General features: G+C 43.7%; 3 protein-coding genes across 5 annotated transcripts in view; 2 read left to right on the forward strand and 1 right to left on the reverse strand.

Annotated features, from left to right (window-relative positions):
- TEF (TEF transcription factor, PAR bZIP family member) overlaps positions 1-16526 on the forward strand; it is a gene marked incomplete at its 5' end in the record, with an annotated part of 141482 nt that overhangs the window by 57848 nt on the left and 67108 nt on the right. Inside the window, one exon of one of the 2 annotated variants that reach the window (XM_082351444.1) lies at positions 8863-10715. The exons of the other annotated variant lie outside the window; for it this stretch is intronic. Within the exon in view, the coding sequence (XP_082207570.1) occupies positions 8863-8953 (91 nt within the window). The 3' untranslated portion in view covers positions 8954-10715. Of the gene's footprint in view, positions 1-8862; positions 10716-16526 lie in introns of those variants that run through there. 2 annotated transcript variants of the gene reach the window in all.
- On the reverse strand, positions 3720-12548 carry PHF5A (PHD finger protein 5A). 2 transcript variants are annotated; one of them, XM_082349745.1, is made up of 4 exons: positions 12162-12515; positions 11709-11732; positions 11042-11208; positions 3720-4468 (listed from the first exon to the last, which is right to left on the reverse strand). In XM_082349745.1, exons 1-4 carry the CDS (start codon positions 12211-12213, stop codon positions 4379-4381), a joined length of 333 nt encoding a protein of 110 aa, XP_082205871.1. In that variant the 5' UTR covers positions 12214-12515; the 3' UTR covers positions 3720-4378. The 2 variants fall into 2 exon arrangements, with proteins under 2 accessions (XP_082205871.1, XP_082205870.1); XM_082349744.1 differs by lacking the exon at positions 3720-4468 and adding an exon at positions 6392-6630 and having other exon boundaries at positions 12162-12548.
- ACO2 (aconitase 2) overlaps positions 12668-16526 on the forward strand; it is a 53070-nt gene continuing 49211 nt past the window's right edge. The window contains exon 1 of the mRNA XM_082351424.1: positions 12668-12783. Within this exon, the coding sequence (XP_082207550.1) occupies positions 12748-12783 (36 nt within the window). The 5' untranslated portion in view covers positions 12668-12747. The remainder of the gene's footprint in view (positions 12784-16526) is intronic.

Consider the following 16526-nt stretch of genomic DNA (forward strand, 5'->3'; position numbering starts at 1 on the left):
TGTATTGCCTTGGCATATACTGACACATTAAAATTTCAAAAATGAGTTGACAGGGACTTCCCTGGTGGTCCAGTGGTTAAGACTTCACCTTTCAATGCAGGGGTGGGGGTGTGTTCGATCCCTGGTGGGGGAGCTAAGATCCCACAAGCCTCGGGGCCAAAAAACCAAAACATAAAAAAAAAAAAGCAGAAGCAATATTGTAACAAGTTCAATAAAGACTTTAAAAATGGTCCCCATCCAAAAAAAAAAAAAAAATGAGTTGGCAACACTTAAAACTTGGGAGATTGCACAAACATATCTTAATTTGCCACTTGTCCTAAATTCAAAAGATCTGTTAACACTGGGTATTCAAGCTGGCAACTGTCTGGACTTGAACAGCAACTGTCTTCTCTAGACAGGGCCTGTGCTGTCTGGTTCCAAGGTCCCTACCACTCCCTATTGTCCCCCAGACACTGAGGCCCAGTGCCACATACCGTTGATCATCATGCTTTTTTTTTTTCTTGGCGGCAACGCTCGGCATGCGGGATCTTAGTTCCCTAACTGGGGGTGGAACCCGTGACCCCTGCAATGGAAGGGCAGAGTCTTAACCACTGAGCCGTCAGGGAAGTCCCACCCCTCCCTTTTAATCGCTTATATTACTCACCCAGACTCCTGAATTTGTGACCCCTTTTTCTAATAAGTGTTTTTTTCTTTTTTAGAACAGAATAAATTGAAAATACTGTACACACAGTAAATGTTTCATGAAATTTTTGTTATACGTATGTACTAGGCATGAGAGATTGTTGTGGGGTATGGTGCATCTGGAAGCATTCATGAGATGTTAGGAGCTTAGAAGGAGAAGGTACAGACTTGGCTGGATGATGTGACGGTGGTGGAATGGTATTTCAAACAAAGGAAATAGAGAGCCAAGAAGATGGGCTGTGTGTAAGGAATTCCCTTCAGCTGCCTAATGAACAGCAGAGAATGAATAGAGGAAAACGTGAGGGGTAGGGAAGAGAGGGAACCATATGGAGGATCTTCAATGCTAGAACTTAAATGTTTATCTATGAAGTAAAGGCCCATTGTAAAAGAGCTACCATTTATGATGTGAAGCCTTCCCAGTAAGGGTCAGGCACTTACGAGGTCACATTTAATCCTTACAACCCAAAGAGGGAGGCATTAATATCCTTATTTAATAGATAAGAAAAAAAAAGCACCGAAAACCTCACTAAAGGTCAATAGCAGATTAGAATTCAAATACAGGACCGATTATAAAGCCCACACATTTCTCTTTATACTTTTTTTTCTTTGGAGCAAGAGCACATGTAAAGTGCAATGTTTAAAGGAGATTAAATTACCATATGTGTACAGAGTATATCTGAGAAGCTGGAAGACACCCATCCTTTTTAGATCCTAGAAATGAATGTATCAAACACTGAATACTTAATAGTAATAATCATAAACCCAGGAAATGGAACCACTTTCTTAGACTGACTATGATGAGTTCAGTTATTTCAACTAGACCTGTGTAGGTAGTGCTTATTTCAACAATGGAGAAAAGCAATCATTTTTAAGCCCATTCTGATTTTTTGTGGCCATACAGTTGGCTGAGATCATTATTCTAATTCTTTTCACAGAACTATATACTATTAGAGGTTAAAATTCAGCTTGTAAGCAATGTTTTCCCAATAGAGAATTTAGTATTATCATTATTCTAATTTTTAAAACTGAAAAGGACTTACTCTAAAGTCCAAGGTAGACGATAACTAAGGATTTGAACTTGAACGCTGTTTATCTAAGGCGTTTTTAACTTATTCGTTGTATTGTATCATTCTCTTGGCCTCAGAGAGCAAACAAATGGAGAATGGGATTATAAAATTAGGTGACAGAGGAACAGAGTTCAGCAGAATTCACCGGACTGAGGTTGAACTTGTCCTGTTGCTTATCAGTGTGGAAATCCTACCGCGCATTGAATTTTAAGCTCCCTTGCAAGAACTTTTAGAGGCATACACACTAAGACTCACAGAGCACAGTTAAGGTGGTGTTTTGCTGAAAGTAAGGAGTAGCTTTTCAAACATCTGGAGATGCAAGATGTTATGTGTACCAAGGTGGTTAATAAATGTTTTTTTTGGCGGGGGGACCATACCACGTGGCATGTGGGATCTTAGTTCTCCCACCAGGGATTGAACCTGTGCTCCCTGCATTGGAAGCACAGAGTCTGAACCACTGCCAGGGAAGTCCCAATAAACAAATTTTAGAAATTGATTTGTTTAGCAAAACAAAACATTTTGACTTATATTACACATTAAAACTAAAGTTACTATAGAATCAAATGATTCTAGTTATAATCTGAAAATTATCTGGTTTCTGCAACTCATTTGATACACCATAACCCTCACCTGATGCTTTAGAACTGCTCAGAGCTCCCCAAACACATCACCCCATTCAAACTGTTTCCCCCACACAAATATCTTTATCTGCAGACCCTACCCCCTTTGCCTGTAGGTTCCAAACTGGGTTCAAAGCCCAGTTTATTATCTGGTTTCTATGACTTCAGTTATTCATTCAATACTGAGCACCTGCTACCTGCTGGGCAGAACAGACTTGCTTCCTGCCATCATGGAACACAGCCTAGTAGATGACAGTCAATATTACCAAATGCTATAAACAAAATGCTTATGGTGCTATGTGGGAGTATAACAAGAGGAACTTAGATTGGGGGTTGGATGAGGCATCTTTTAGGAAATACTTAGCTAAGGTCTGAAGGATGAGTAGGAGTTAGCTGAGCAGAAGGGAAGCACAGCTTTAGAGGTAAAAAACAGGTAAAAAGCACTGCAGCAGGAAGGAAAGCGGCAGTTTGAGGAACTGAAAGGAGCCCTCATGGCAGCCCTATGGCTGTGGCCTTCCCCTAGCCTTCCCGAGGTACCCCATGCGAGGCCCAGAACCCTTCCTTTGTGCATCCCCTGTGTTACACTGAGCTATTTCTGGCAAGCTCAATTATTAAATTCCTTAAAGGCAGAGGTTATCTTAATTCTATTTTGGACACTCAATACATTACAAATAACCAAGTTTTATTGATCCAAGATAAAACACTGATAGGAAGTCAGAAAGCTCTCATCTCAACTTGGATCTGCCACTGAGTTGCAGTGTAACATTGGGCCAGGCCCCTGGATTCTGCAGGACTCACAGCCTTTTTCAAATTCATGGTGTCAAAGACCTACTTGACTGGAAGTCTCCAATTATGAATGTGGCTCCTCAGGATAACTTGCTTATTGCCTCTAGCAGACAAAAAGTACAGGTAGTTGAGTCAGGGTAAAGGATGCGTCTGAATTTGAATTTACTTAAACAAACCTCCCGTATCCTTTTTTTTTTTTCTGGTGGAGGGGTTGCACTGAGAGGCGTGTGCGATCTTAGTTCCCCGACCAGGGGCTGAACCCATGCCCCCTGCATTGGAAGTGCGTAGTCTTAACCACTGCACCACTGGGGAAATCCCTCCCCTCATATCCTTAATGTGAGTATATATGCTCTTTGTGAAACAAATCAACCAAGTTCACCTCTCCTAACTCATTCGAGTACATTTTGTCTCATTCCCTTCACCATTACTGGAAGCCATCTCTTCAGTTCAAAATTCAAGTCGGACAGGAAGGGGAAACAGCAAAGTTTCTAAAAATAACTTTGGTTTACCTATCATAAAAGGCATGGGTGGTTTTGAATTCCAGTAGTAATAAGAGAACAAGGTGCTTAATGAATCCCAATACCTTTATTTTGAATCACAAATTCCTGGGTGACTAAAATTCCTAGAGTTAAAATTAAATTGGGAAGGGGCTGACTACCAGAAAATAAACACCTACTTTATGAATACAATAGCAACAGAAAGGGTTTCCAATTTTTAGAAGAAAAATTACATGAAGCAGCACCACCTGGTGGGTGTTACAAGATGAAATGCCCACACTGACTGTCCTGAGAGCCCCCACCACGCTGCAGATGTTTCCTCAAGGGCAGCTGCCGTCAGAGCTGCTGCAGGGCCATGCTTCTCACTGCAGCCGGCCTCACAGCCAGCTCCTCAAACAGAAGACTGAAATGATACATCATTCCTGTTTTAGAAGCTTTTGGTGTACAGAACTTCTCGATGTGGATTAACACAGACTTGCTTCTTGAATTTAAGGAATGCCATGAATCAATCTATTCATTTGTCTGTGGTACAGTCTGCCAGAGTGCTCTGCGAAGAATCTTTTTTTCCATTCCTACCATGGCTGGGTGAGAGGAGAGGAAAGGGTGGAAAGGTGCCAGTGTACTAATAGGCAATTCAGGTGATGCTGTGTGCTCCATTTCCTTTCTGTAGGCATTTCTTTTGGCAGCTGCAGCAGCTTGACGGGGGGAGGAAGAGGCAGCCCACCAATCACCTCTTTTTGAAGCCATATTTTTTGCGTTCATAAAAGAGATCTGTCTTAGAGCTCCCCAAATTGACAATCTTTGGGCAACCATCTCTCTGGAAAACAGAATAGATAAGTTGTTAAAAGTCTCTGAGCTTGAACTGAGAGGGATTTAAGATAAAAATAACTTTTGGATTAATGGTTTAGCCATTCATCTTACCAGTTCAATTGTCCTATTTGATCAATCAAGTATTTACTAAACACCTAGAATGTGCCCAGGGCCTGTACACCGTTTATCCAGTGGCCTACACTTATAATGCTGGATTCTTAGCCCACTTCTGTTACTAATATGATATAGTGGAGGTAGAATCTAAAACTCTCTAAGGTGTTCAAAGGATTTTCTCCAAGTGAGAGGTAAGAAATGGTAATAATCATCTACAGATCAAGCTTCCTAGCTCTCTTTCACTATCCCAAGAAAGGAGAAAATACCAAGGGAAAAAAATCTAAAGACTTGAGGAAATAGTACCTTACATTTTAAACATCATAAGAGAATACTGAGTTTGATGTGTCCGTATTAATTCACTTAACCGGACACATGGTCTTGGGGGAAGAGTGCTCCTGTGCCAGAGACAGCTGTTGACGGCTCATACTCTGATGTGTAGTGACACACTCCCCTGGCCGTTTTGTGAGCTTGAGTGGTTTCAGTGAAGCCCTTGGGAAGCTGTGTTTTGCAGGAATGATGACTCCATCAGTTGATGTGGGATGATGGGAGGAAAACTGGGGAATTGCTACTGGAATAAACCTTCTTAGATCTCATGATTTTATTAAACACCCATGTCAAAGGTAGCTGTTTCCTGTGACACTGGGCTATAGAATGAATGAATGAATCAAGTCCTTAGGCATCTCATTTCTAATTCAGCTGATTTTTCTTTTTGGGGACTGATATCAACACTGTACAAGAATCTCTGAAACCACACAAAGCCAACACTAACATTTCATTATTTTCTAGAAAACACGTACCATGTATTACACTGAGAACTACCATCTGTGGAGTTTGGTGTGCTAAGCAAGCCAGGTTGTGGGCCCAGCCCCACCAATGGCTTGCTAGGTGAACTCAAGTAAGCCACGTAATCTGTACTGAAAGTCCTGGTACAAATGTGGAAAGAGCTGCCTCTCCTGGCCTCAGGTAGCCTGCTATTAAACACAACAGTGCTTTAAGCCCTTTAGGGATGCTTTGAAATTTTATGGTATGATGATAGCCTGTTCAGGCTTACTCTGCCTCACTGACTTGTGTGACTGTGGGCAAACCTCTTCTGTCTGGATTTGTATCCAACTATAAAATAAGATGACTGGATCAGGTCAATGTATATGAACTGTATTTATAGAGCCCTAGAGAGTCCTGAGAGGGGCCAGGTGACAGTAGGACTCATCCCCCAATCTGTGCAGCTGTGTTCTCACTCATATTAAGATGGTAGGGACTTCCCTGGTGGCGCAGTGGTTAAGAATCCACCTGCCAATGCAGGGGACATGGGTTCAAGCCCTGGTCTGGGAAGATCCCACATGCCTCAGAGCAACTAAGCCCGTGCCCCACAACTACTGAGCCCGCGCGCCTAGAGCCTGTGCTCTGCAACGGGAAGCCACTGCGATGAGAAGCCTGCGCACTGCAGCGAAGAGTAGCCCCTGCTCGCCACAACTAGAGAAAGCCCGCGCTCAGCAGCGAAGACCCAACGTAGCCAAAAAAAACAAAAAAAACCAAAAAAAAAGGTTGTAGGCTCTGGAGATAGGTCACCTGAATTTTGAGAAGTTATTAACCTCCTTCTGTCTCTTTTTAGTCACATATTAAATTACTACAATGGTAGAACCGACCTTACAGAATTAAGAATCAATATACTTAGAACAATGCCTAGCATATAGCCAGCCCTTAATAAATTATAAGAAATTGCCAAAAATAAATATCAGCAATTTCATGATGGTTCAACCTAACACACAGACACACACATACACACGTGGCTTCTGTGTAAGATACTTTTTGAAGATGGGACTCTACATGTTAAAAAGTTGAAAAAAAATCGGAAAACCAATGCATTGGATTATTAGTTCTTTGGCTTTTATGGCATTTTCTCTCACTGACTTATAAGTTTCCTGCTTTCTTGCCTAAACTCCTGTTTTTTATTTTCTACACATCTCCCGTGGGCCTCGTGGTTGTTCCCAAATTCCACCAATGCTGTGAAGAGGTGAGGATGTGTGCATTGGAACTGGCTGGCTTTTGTGAATACACCTGTGAATGGAAAGCATGAAAAGGAAGATGGAAGGACTGTTAAGAAACCTCGAAGGGCAGTACAGAGAGTATTTGTGAGTTGAGCTAGGGAGTACATAAAAAACAACCTGCAAATGTCTGCCTGATGGTAGTAGCTCTTTTAGCAATTGTATGCCTGAATACAGATTTCATCCTTTCTCAGTCCTCCCAGAGTATGACAGATTTTCCCATTCTGAGCACAGGGAGCTTTTATTTTAGGCAGCTATGGCTTGAATTGAATGTCCATGTTTAATGGCCACTTCATTTCTAAAATTTCACAAAAAAAGTAGACACTAGACTGCCAAGTGCTTGTTTTCATTATACTAAACATGTCCATTAAAACATCCCCAGGAGAAGCCTAAGACAGGCTCCTGTAGCAACCACCAAGGAGAACTCAATGCCTATGGATTTCCTTTCTGAGGAGGGCTGTATGTCAAGTCTGTTTCTATGTCACAAAAGCAAGCTACAAAAATTATCCTGGACCTGGGCCTGGTGAAAATCCAGGACTTTCAAGTAATACTTAAAAACCAACGCTAGGGACTTCCCTGGTGGCACAGTGGCTAAGAATCCACCTACCAATGCAGGGGACACAGGTTCAAGCCTTGGTCCGGGAAGATCCCACATGCCGCGGAGCAACTATGTGGGATCTCCCCAGAGCAGGGCTTGAACCTGTGTCCCCTGCTTTGGCAGGCGGATTCTTAACCACTGCGCCACCAGGGAAGCCCAAAGCTTCACTTTAGATAGGACAAAGTATTTCTTTCAAAAAAAAAAGGGACTTCCCTGGTGACGAAGTGGTTGGGAGTCCGCCTGCCAACGCAGGAGACACTGGTTCAAGCCCTGGTCTGGGGGGATCCTGCATGCTGCAGAGCAGCTAAGCCCGAGAGCCACAATTACTGAAGCCCACGTGCCTAGAGCACGTGCTCCGCAGCAACAGAAGCCACCACAATGAGAGGCCTGCGCACCGCAACGAAGAGTAGCAGCCAAAAATAAATAAATTAATTAATTTATTTAAAAAAAAAGCAAAGAAACAAATTTGTCCTCTGGCAGCAATGCCCACAGATATTGTCCCCAAATCCTGAGTATTCTTGAAGCTTTGAAAAACTATGGAGAACACCCAGCTTAGTTTATTGGTCTAATTTCCTTATAAATTATGGAAGTTGCAGGAAGAGAACAATAACAGGGGTTGCTTTGGTTGCAGGAAGATTTCTGCATAGGAAAGTCTTAGGCACTTAATCTACATGATGACCTGTAAGGCTGAGAGGCTGGATCATATCACTGGACTGTTTTGTGTTCCTTGGAAACTATTGCTGAGTAAATGTGAGGTAGATACCATCTCAAATATCCTCAGAACATTCCTGTACACGTGAAGCAGAGGAAGTGGTGACATCTAGAATAATTCTCAGGGGCAGAATGAGGCACAAGGATCCAGAGAGATCAGGTCACATTCCGCATGCAGAGGAATCAGACAGCAATTAACATTTATTAAGCACTCTCTGGTTGCCAAGCATATGCCAGATAAGAACTCTAGCTGCAAAAAAACAAAACAAAACAAAACCTCTAGCTACAACCATGGAAAAGTTCAAGAAAATGTTGTCCTTAATGGACTCTTTAGCTAGTTTTAGCTAGTTTAAGAATTGTTTGTACTTTCTCTTCACTGATATTGTCTCACCGTGGTATACAGGCTATAAATAATTACCAAACACCTACTATATACCAGACACTCTGTAGGGGGAACCCTATGGATGATTTACAGATGTAGCAATAAAAATGTGGACCATACTTACAGTACATGCCAGGGACTGTACCAAGAACTAGGGAAAAGGGGAGACAAATACACAAACCAAGGTCCTTTCTATAAAGGGAGTGTCACCTAGCTGGTGGATCAGATCAAGCAGGGTATGATTTGACGGTCAAAGGTAAATGCAAATCAGAGTTTAGGACAAGAGGCTGTTCAAATCACCAACTGAAATTATGTTTCTGGTACTTTATCTATGACCTTTCTCATCTCCCTAAATAACAGAAGAATTAATGATGTTAAGAAAGTTTTATCTGGTCTGATATATCCCACTTATTAGAGGTAGACAGGATCCAAATGCAAAGATTGCTGAGGTGGCTGAACTGTTTCTCCTCAACATGGGCAGATCCCATTAAAAAGACTTATGAAAGGGGACCTCCCTGGTGGCGCAGTGGTTAAGAATCCACCTGCCAATGCAGGGGACACAGGTTCGAGCCCTGGTCTGGGAGGATCCCACATGCCGCGGAGCAACTAAGCCTGTGCGCCACAACCACTGAGCCTGCACTCTAGAACCCGTGAGCCACAACTACTGAGCCCGCGTGCTGCAACTACTGAAGCCCGCGCGCCTAGAGCCCATGCTCTGCAACAAGAGAAGCCACCACAATGAGAAGCCCGCGCACTGCAATTAAGAGTAGCCCCTGCTTGCCGCAACTAGAGAAAGCCTGCACACAGCAATGAAGACCCAACAAAACCAAAAATAAATAAATAAATAATAAATTGGGTTAAAGAAAAAAAAAAAAGGACTTATGAAAGGACACTGCTAGGTTTAGTCAGACAGCTTGGACTTGCCACTTATTAGCTGGGTGAGGGGCTGTAAATGGAGATAATAATAATCCCTATTTAACAAAGCTATTGTGAAGAAAAAGAGAGATTTTGTGTGTGTGTGTGTGTGTGTGTGTATAAATACCTACTCTTTGCATAAGGAAATATTAAGAATTATTTATCTTTTGGGAATTCCCTGGTGGTCCAGTGGTTAGGACTGTGTGCTTCCATTGTAGGGGGCCTGGGTTTCATCTCTGGTCTGGGAACTAAGATTCCACAGCCAGGCAACGCAGACCAAAAAAAAAAAAAAAATTATTTTTTTATTTTTAAAGATTTTATTTATTTATCTATCTATTTATTTATTTGGTTGCATTGGGTCTTAGTTGCCGCACGCAGGATCTTTGTTGCCATCTGCTGGATCTTCATTGGGGCGTGCAGCATCTTTTAGTTGCAGGCTCTTTTATTTTTTTATTTTTATTTTTTTTAGAACTTTTTTTTTTTTTAAAGGAATTCCTTTATTTTTATTATTTATTTATTTATTTATTTATTTTTGGCTGTGTTGGGTCTTTGTTGCTGTGCAAGGGCTTTCTCTAGTTGCGGCAAGCGGGGGCCACTCTTCATCGCGGTGCGCGGGCCTCTCACTATCGCGGCCTCTCTTGTTGCGGAGCACAAGCTCCAGACGCGCAGGCTCAGTAGTTGTGGCTCACGGGCCCAGTTGCTCCGCAGCACGTGGGATCCTCCCAGACCAGGGCCCGAACCCATGTCCCCTGCATTGGCAGGCAGACTCCCAACCACTGCGCCACCAGGGAAGCCCTGCAGGCTCTTTTAATTGCAGCATGCAAACTCTTAGTTGCAGCATGTGGGATCTAGTGCCCTGAGCAGGGATCAAACCCGGGTCCCCTGCATTAGGAGTGCAGAGTCTTAGCCACTGGACCACCAGGGAAGTCCCAAGAATTATTTATCTTTTGCCTTACGCCTTATCCTAGATTAGGTAACCAGATACCTTATATTAGACTATTGGCAGTGGATCACATTTCCTTTTACTGTGTCATAAGAAGAATAAAAGCTGAATCATGGGTTTCCCACCCCTCTCCCCAAGAAGCCTACTTTTGGTATAGACCTACAGCCCTCTACCCTGGCATCTGGCTCAAGAAGTTGAATAACTACCCACTGCCACCACACAATGTCAAGGGGCAAAAATGTCATAAGAATTGCAATCAATTCTGCAAAATCAAACCAAAAGCATTCTCTAGCCACTTAGAACTGAAATCAACTTGAATTGTCCCAAGTTCAGAAGTCACTACATCCACCCAAATAGTCCTTAATGATAGTTAAGAGAATTACTGAGTGGCTATTACACACCATGCGCTGTGCTAGGACTTAAAAATGCAGGCTATTGGGAATTCCCTCGTGGCCTAGTGGTTAGGATTCTGGGCTTTCACTGCCGTGGCCTGGGTTCAATCCCTGGTTGGGGAACTAAGATCCCACAAGCTATGGGGTGGGGTGGGGGGGGGGGTGGCCAAAAAGAAAAAAAAAGGATATTATTTCTGAATAAAAATAATGAGAGAAAAAAAAATAATGAGAGAGAGAGACATCAAAGGAAGAGAGGGCTTTCCAAATTGCTAGTGTTGACAAACATTTGCTTCTCTTGCATTTTTGTCCTTGATGCAAAATAAGTGCGTTTTGTTGGACTACATCCAGTATGGCTCACAGACCTTGAAGAAATTATAACCTAGATGACTAGATGAACATAGTAATCTACAGACCATAGGAGTGGATGGCAAAGTGTTACTAAATAAAAGGAAGGACCAGATGAAAAGCTTAGTATATACTCACATCTTTCTCCTGGATGGTGCACTCCTTACAATAATAGGCATCCGAAACCCCGGGGCCTCCACAGATCACACAGCGTCCCTGGTAAGAGCCGTAGTTACATTCATCACATATGCGCACCAGGGTGCAGGGACGCACATAGGAGTCACAGATCACACACTTGCCATCACCTGTGAGGAAAAGAGAATGGAGTTATGCCCACTTTCAAGTACTTCAAGTCCTTTGCCCTCCTCCTGCTAATGGGGAAATACACTGGTCTTCTGACGGTGACTTTAGGGCCTGCTTCTTTGGCATCACAAAACTGGGCTTACCTAGCGTTCAGCTCAATCTCCACAACACACAGGAAAAGTCAATCAACTAATGGGTAAAGAGCTTAGAATAGCACCTGGCAGATAAGTCTATATGATTAACTGGCAGAACGCTGTGTGTGTTGGGGACGGGGTCATGCTACTTCTGGTCCACAGCCAGAGATTTTTCTCAAATTAGTGTCTAAAATGTGCAAGTTGGAGTGGGGTGGTGGCCTTTAGTTGCAGCCTGGCGTTGTGTTAACATGCTTCCAGTCACATCTACTCAAAGCCCTCTTAGTGGCACCGCTGGAAATGCCCGTTGGCTGGCTCCACAGAAACTGAGTGGGACGGGTGGGCTGTCTGGGGAGGCGTGTTCCACTCACATTTTTCACACAGTCTTCCAATGGCTGCAAGAAGAAAGACGGTAAAGAGTACAATTAGGATTAAGGTTTTGACGAAAAGGGGACAAACATCCTCGAGCTTGAGGTGGGGACAGGAGCAGGGACTGCAGTGAGCCCTGAGGGAGTCTTTCCATCCTATCCTCGTAAACTTCAATCCGAACCAAATCCACACCCTCCCGAAGCCCCTCCCAGGTCCTGGGCAAACTGAGAATTTCTCCGGACCCCATCCCGGCAGCCCGCCTCCGGCTCCTAGCACACACGCCCCGCCCTCTTTTCATCAGAGACCACAAACCCACGCGCTCCTACACTACCGACCGTGAGGCGGGAAAAGTGGCGCCCCCGAGGCAAGACCCTAAGGAAGTGATGGGAACCCCGAACTCCTCAGGTTCTAATACCATCCCCAGCGAGACAGTCGGGGGCAGGAGGCCGTCTCACCAACACCAGCCTGCTTGCGGCAAAAGATCAAGTCCGGGTGATGTTTAGCCATAGCTCCCTCTATGCCACCGGAAACTTAGGGAACTTCCGGCCGACCTTTAACCTCCATTGTTCCTGCCTCCTGATCGCCGTGATTGGTTCTCTAGGCTTCCATCAGCGTTTACAGTCTTTGCACCAAGGCCCGGTCGTTCTCGCGCGATCACATTTCAAAGACAAGTTTCCGTCCTGGGGAGTCAGGTCCTGGCAGGTGCATGAAAGTCATCAAAAAAAAAAAAAAAAAAAAAACCTTTAGAGATCTGAATGGAAGATACAAATTGCAAAGTGCAAAGATGAAGCTTGCACTTCGATAAGACATCTTCGTTCCCGGTATTTACTTCCGCAAGTGTTTTTATGCAGCTTTGTCCTCTCCCCTGTAGGTTCCTCACACGGGAGCTCCGCCCAAGGCGCTCACACGACTCGGCGCCTCTGCGGAGGCCCAGCCTTCACGGTGTTGCGTTTCTCTTCAGGCCGCGCCCCCTACCCGAAGGCTTTAAGTACGCCGTGTGCACGTCATTTTCAAGCGACCTCATCTTTGTCAGTGCACAAAATGGCGCCTTACAGCCTACTGGTGACCCGGCTGCAGGTGAGAGCGAACTGAGGGCCCTCTGGGTTCACGGGGGCGGGGTGCCTCCTCCTGTGCTTGCGGCTGTGGGCGAGGCAAGGCGAGGCGGGCCCGACCTCCGGCCGGCTTTTCGTGTACCTGTCCCTGCCGCGGGCCCGGCGCCCGAGGTCAAGGCGTCCCCGGCTCAGTCAGCTCTCCCAGCCTTGTCTCCGCCCCGCTGCAAGCGTGGGTCTCAGAAGCGGCGGCCAGGTGAAGAGTGGAGGCACCTATTTTGAGGGCCGCACTTTCTCCCATGTAGGATTTTTTTCTTTTTCTTTTGCCGTTCCTCAAGGTGAGGACAAGGTGACTGGGGGCCGCGGTGGTTATGGAGCCCGCTAGGTCCAGAGCCCGAAGGCCTCGCTTCTCACCTCTCAGCAGCAGACCCTTGCTAGCCAGGTGCATCCGTGGTTGCCAAACCTGAAGTTTGGAGGAAAAAAACTATTACCTATTCCATCTTGTGGGGATCCTGCGGAACATATAGCCAGGAGTTCGAGGGGGCCTTCCGTGCCCAGACGTAGTAATTAGTAACGATAACAGTAGTCTCTCACCTTTGCACAAGATTGCAAGACTTAATTCCTCATCATATCATTTGGTTCATATAATCATTTGGTGAGATGACTCTTCTCATTTGATAGATGATGAAACTGCTAGAAAGTAGGTGAAAGTTCCTGCTCTCTCTGAGTGTTACCGAAGTGCTGTGGCCTGAGCATCTGCCCTACTACCCCTCTGTTCTCTGTTCTTGTTCATGTCAGCCTGCCCTCAGAACTTTCTGAGCCCGAGTGTGATCCTGGAGCTGACATTTGTATTTGTGAGAGTACCCAGAATGGAGTATTTTGAGCTCATAATTGGTTGCTTTTCAATTACTAGATGAGAGGGTAAAAGAGATTCAACAATTTGACCTTGACTGTCCTGTTATGAACCATCTAGAAAATTGACCGACTGCCAGATGTTTTTTCACTCCTAACTTGACAATCCTAGGAAGGTGTTATACTCAGATTCAATGTCAGGCATGTATTTCATTAATAAAAATAAAGTGAGCAAGCATTTATAGATATTTTCTGATAACCTTTTACATTTAACTTTGTGATTCTACTTTGGATCAAGTAGCACAACTCTGATTGCAGAATTGAGAAAGAAGTTTTGTACTGTACTCTCAAAAAGTATTGTGTTACCAGAAGTTTTTTTTTTAAAGTCACATTGCTTAAATTTAAACCATATGGTTTAAAGCGAAATCATCATTTATTTTATGATCTGTAAATTCTGGGCAAAAAAAGGGATTTGCTAATTATCTCTTTAGATCTTTTGATTCTCCAGGTTAACAAAGTGGAAATAGTGTTTCTTTCTGATCCTCCTGACCCATGATGTAGTGAAGTTAGGCAAGATTATTTGATAAGATAAATTATTACAGATTCATTGAGCTTGGACAAGAGGACTGATATCACAAAGGATCTTGGAATGCATGAGTGTTAGACCTGTGTAGGAAGAGATCTGGACTATAGTTCATATTCTACCCAGTGCAAGTGACCTTGAACTTGAGAACTGAATCCCAGTTTCCTCATCTGTCAGTTGGGGATTATGTTCACTGACAAACATTTATTGAGTTTTTGGTGGTCGGCTTCCGTTCATATTGTTATGATGATTGTTACAAAGTGATGAGAAAGTAGAATATATTTGTTTATGATTATCATGTTGTCCAACTTCCTCTTTTACAGATAGACAATCCAAGACCTTGAGAACCTGGGTCTCCTTGTTTGTTCATTTAGCTAAGATGAATGAACAGCATTATACCACACTGTCTCCTAATAGCCAGGCTGTCTTAACTAACGGCCAGCTACCACTGTGCTCTGAAAACCTTGTAAACTTACCTCTTTTGTGTTTAGCTACATTTGAGAAGTGATGGTATTACTTTAGTTGTCGTGTCTACAGAACCCTGTCTATGCATTCAATTTATTACTACCTTATTCACCACATATTTACTGAGTACCCACTGCTTCCTCTGGATACAGTGAAGCAAAAAAAGCAGACAATTTTTGTTCTCGTGAAACTTCAGTATATTGTAATGTATTCTACTGCAGAGGACCTTGGAGATCTTTCTCAGCTAAAGTATTTTGGGCAGAAGACCAAAGGTCTTGGTTGGACCTTGGCTGGACCAAAGGTGAAGGTAGATGATAGAATGATGGCAATTACTACTACCACTAAGAGTAGCTAACATTTACCTTAGTGTGCCGGTAGTCTCACATGATCCTGTGAGATACGGCAGATTTATTAGCCCTGTCTTATAGATGAAGAAACAGGATTAGAGCAGAAACATAGTGTAATGGCTAAGAGCATGGATTCTGGCATCACACTGTCTTATTTGAATGCTGACTCTAATACTCACTCGCTGTGACTTTGGGCAAGTTACTTCACCTCTCTATGCCTCTTTCTTCACCTGTAAGATACGGATAATAGTATATCTGACTTATCTAATAATCATAGTTGCAAAGTATTTAGAACCCTGCTGGCATCTAGTAAGTGCTATATAATTGTTTGTTAATTAAATTAAAGTAGACTTGTCTAGGGCCTTATCACTAGTTGTTAGCAGATGTGATTTGAATCTGCTCCTTTCTGACTCCCAAGGCTGAGGTCCCAGCACCTGCACTATAGTACTGCTTCCCTTTGGCATCAAGACTCAGCCTGTCAACCAGGGTACCATTAATGGTCCATAACCAGAAAACAGTGCTCTTTAAAGTGTTCTATTGTTTGATAGTACCTGCTACCAGGTAGGAAGATAGAAACAGAGTGAAGAAAATGGAGGTGAAATTTTTGAAAAGCCACATTTACTCTCTGGTTTTTTAAATTAACTTTTGTGTAAATGACCTCGGATGGTAAATAAAAGTGGTTAGGCACTTCCAGATACATTTTAGATTTTGGTTTTGCCCTGAGGTACTGGGATGCTGAGTTCTCATCCTGTGACCTTAGGGAAGTCACGTAACCCCTTGCATGTAAATCTGAAACAGCAGTTAACTACAAAGAAGTCTGACACATTTGCAGAAGTTATAAGTTCCTGTATAAAGTGCCATGTTTAAAAAAAAAATCTTGCTTTGAGTTGGGAAACAGGTCATCCCTATTCACTGTGGTACCTTCTCAGGTGTCCTATAGTCAGCTGTTGATTTGAACTGAATGAACGAATGATTGAATGGATGAGTAAACAAACTTCCAATCTTAAATTTGGGCAGAGGAAGAGGGGAGCACACCATTGCCTTTTTTTAAAAAATTTATTTATTTATTTTTGGCTGTGTTGGGTCTTCATTGCTGCGCGCAGGCTTTCTCTAGTTGCCGTGAGCGGGGGCTGCTCTTCGTCGTGGCGTGCGGGCTTCTCATTGCGGTGGCTTCTCTTGTTGTGGAGCACGGGCTCTAGGCGCGCGGGCTTCAGTAGTTGTGGCACGTGGGCTTAGTAATTGTGGCACACGGGTTCTAGAGCGCAGGCTCAGTAGTTGTGGCGCATGGGCTTCGTTGGTCTGCGGCATGTGGGATCTTCCCGGACCAGGGATCGAACCCGTGTCCCTGCATTGGCAGGCGGATTCTTAACCACTGCGCCACCAGAGAAGTCCCACCATTGCCTTTTGAACCAACCATTCCTAAAATGTTTATTGAAAGCTTGCTATGTGCCTAGCACTGTTCTACACACTGAGAGTGTAATAATGAACAGGAGTAGTGGAGCTTGTATTGTAGTTCTGGGGAGA

Source organism: Balaenoptera borealis, assembly GCF_965194805.1.
Source record: "Balaenoptera borealis genome assembly, chromosome: 13".
Lineage (NCBI taxonomy): Eukaryota > Metazoa > Chordata > Mammalia > Artiodactyla > Balaenopteridae > Balaenoptera > Balaenoptera borealis.

Bases quoted from the DNA above. Each gene is read 5' to 3' on its own strand.
- PHF5A (XM_082349744.1), bottom strand. From the start codon at position 12,213: ATGGCTAAACATCACCCGGACTTGATCTTTTGCCGCAAGCAGGCTGGT. The intron at 11,209-11,708 runs GTGAGTGGAACA...TTTTCCTCACAG, and splicing joins TGGAAGACTGTGTGAAAAAT to GTGATGGCAAGTGTGTGATC. The intron at 6,631-11,041 runs GTGAGTATATAC...TTCCATTCACAG, and splicing joins GCACCATCCAGGAGAAAGAT to GTGTATTCACAAAAGCCAGC.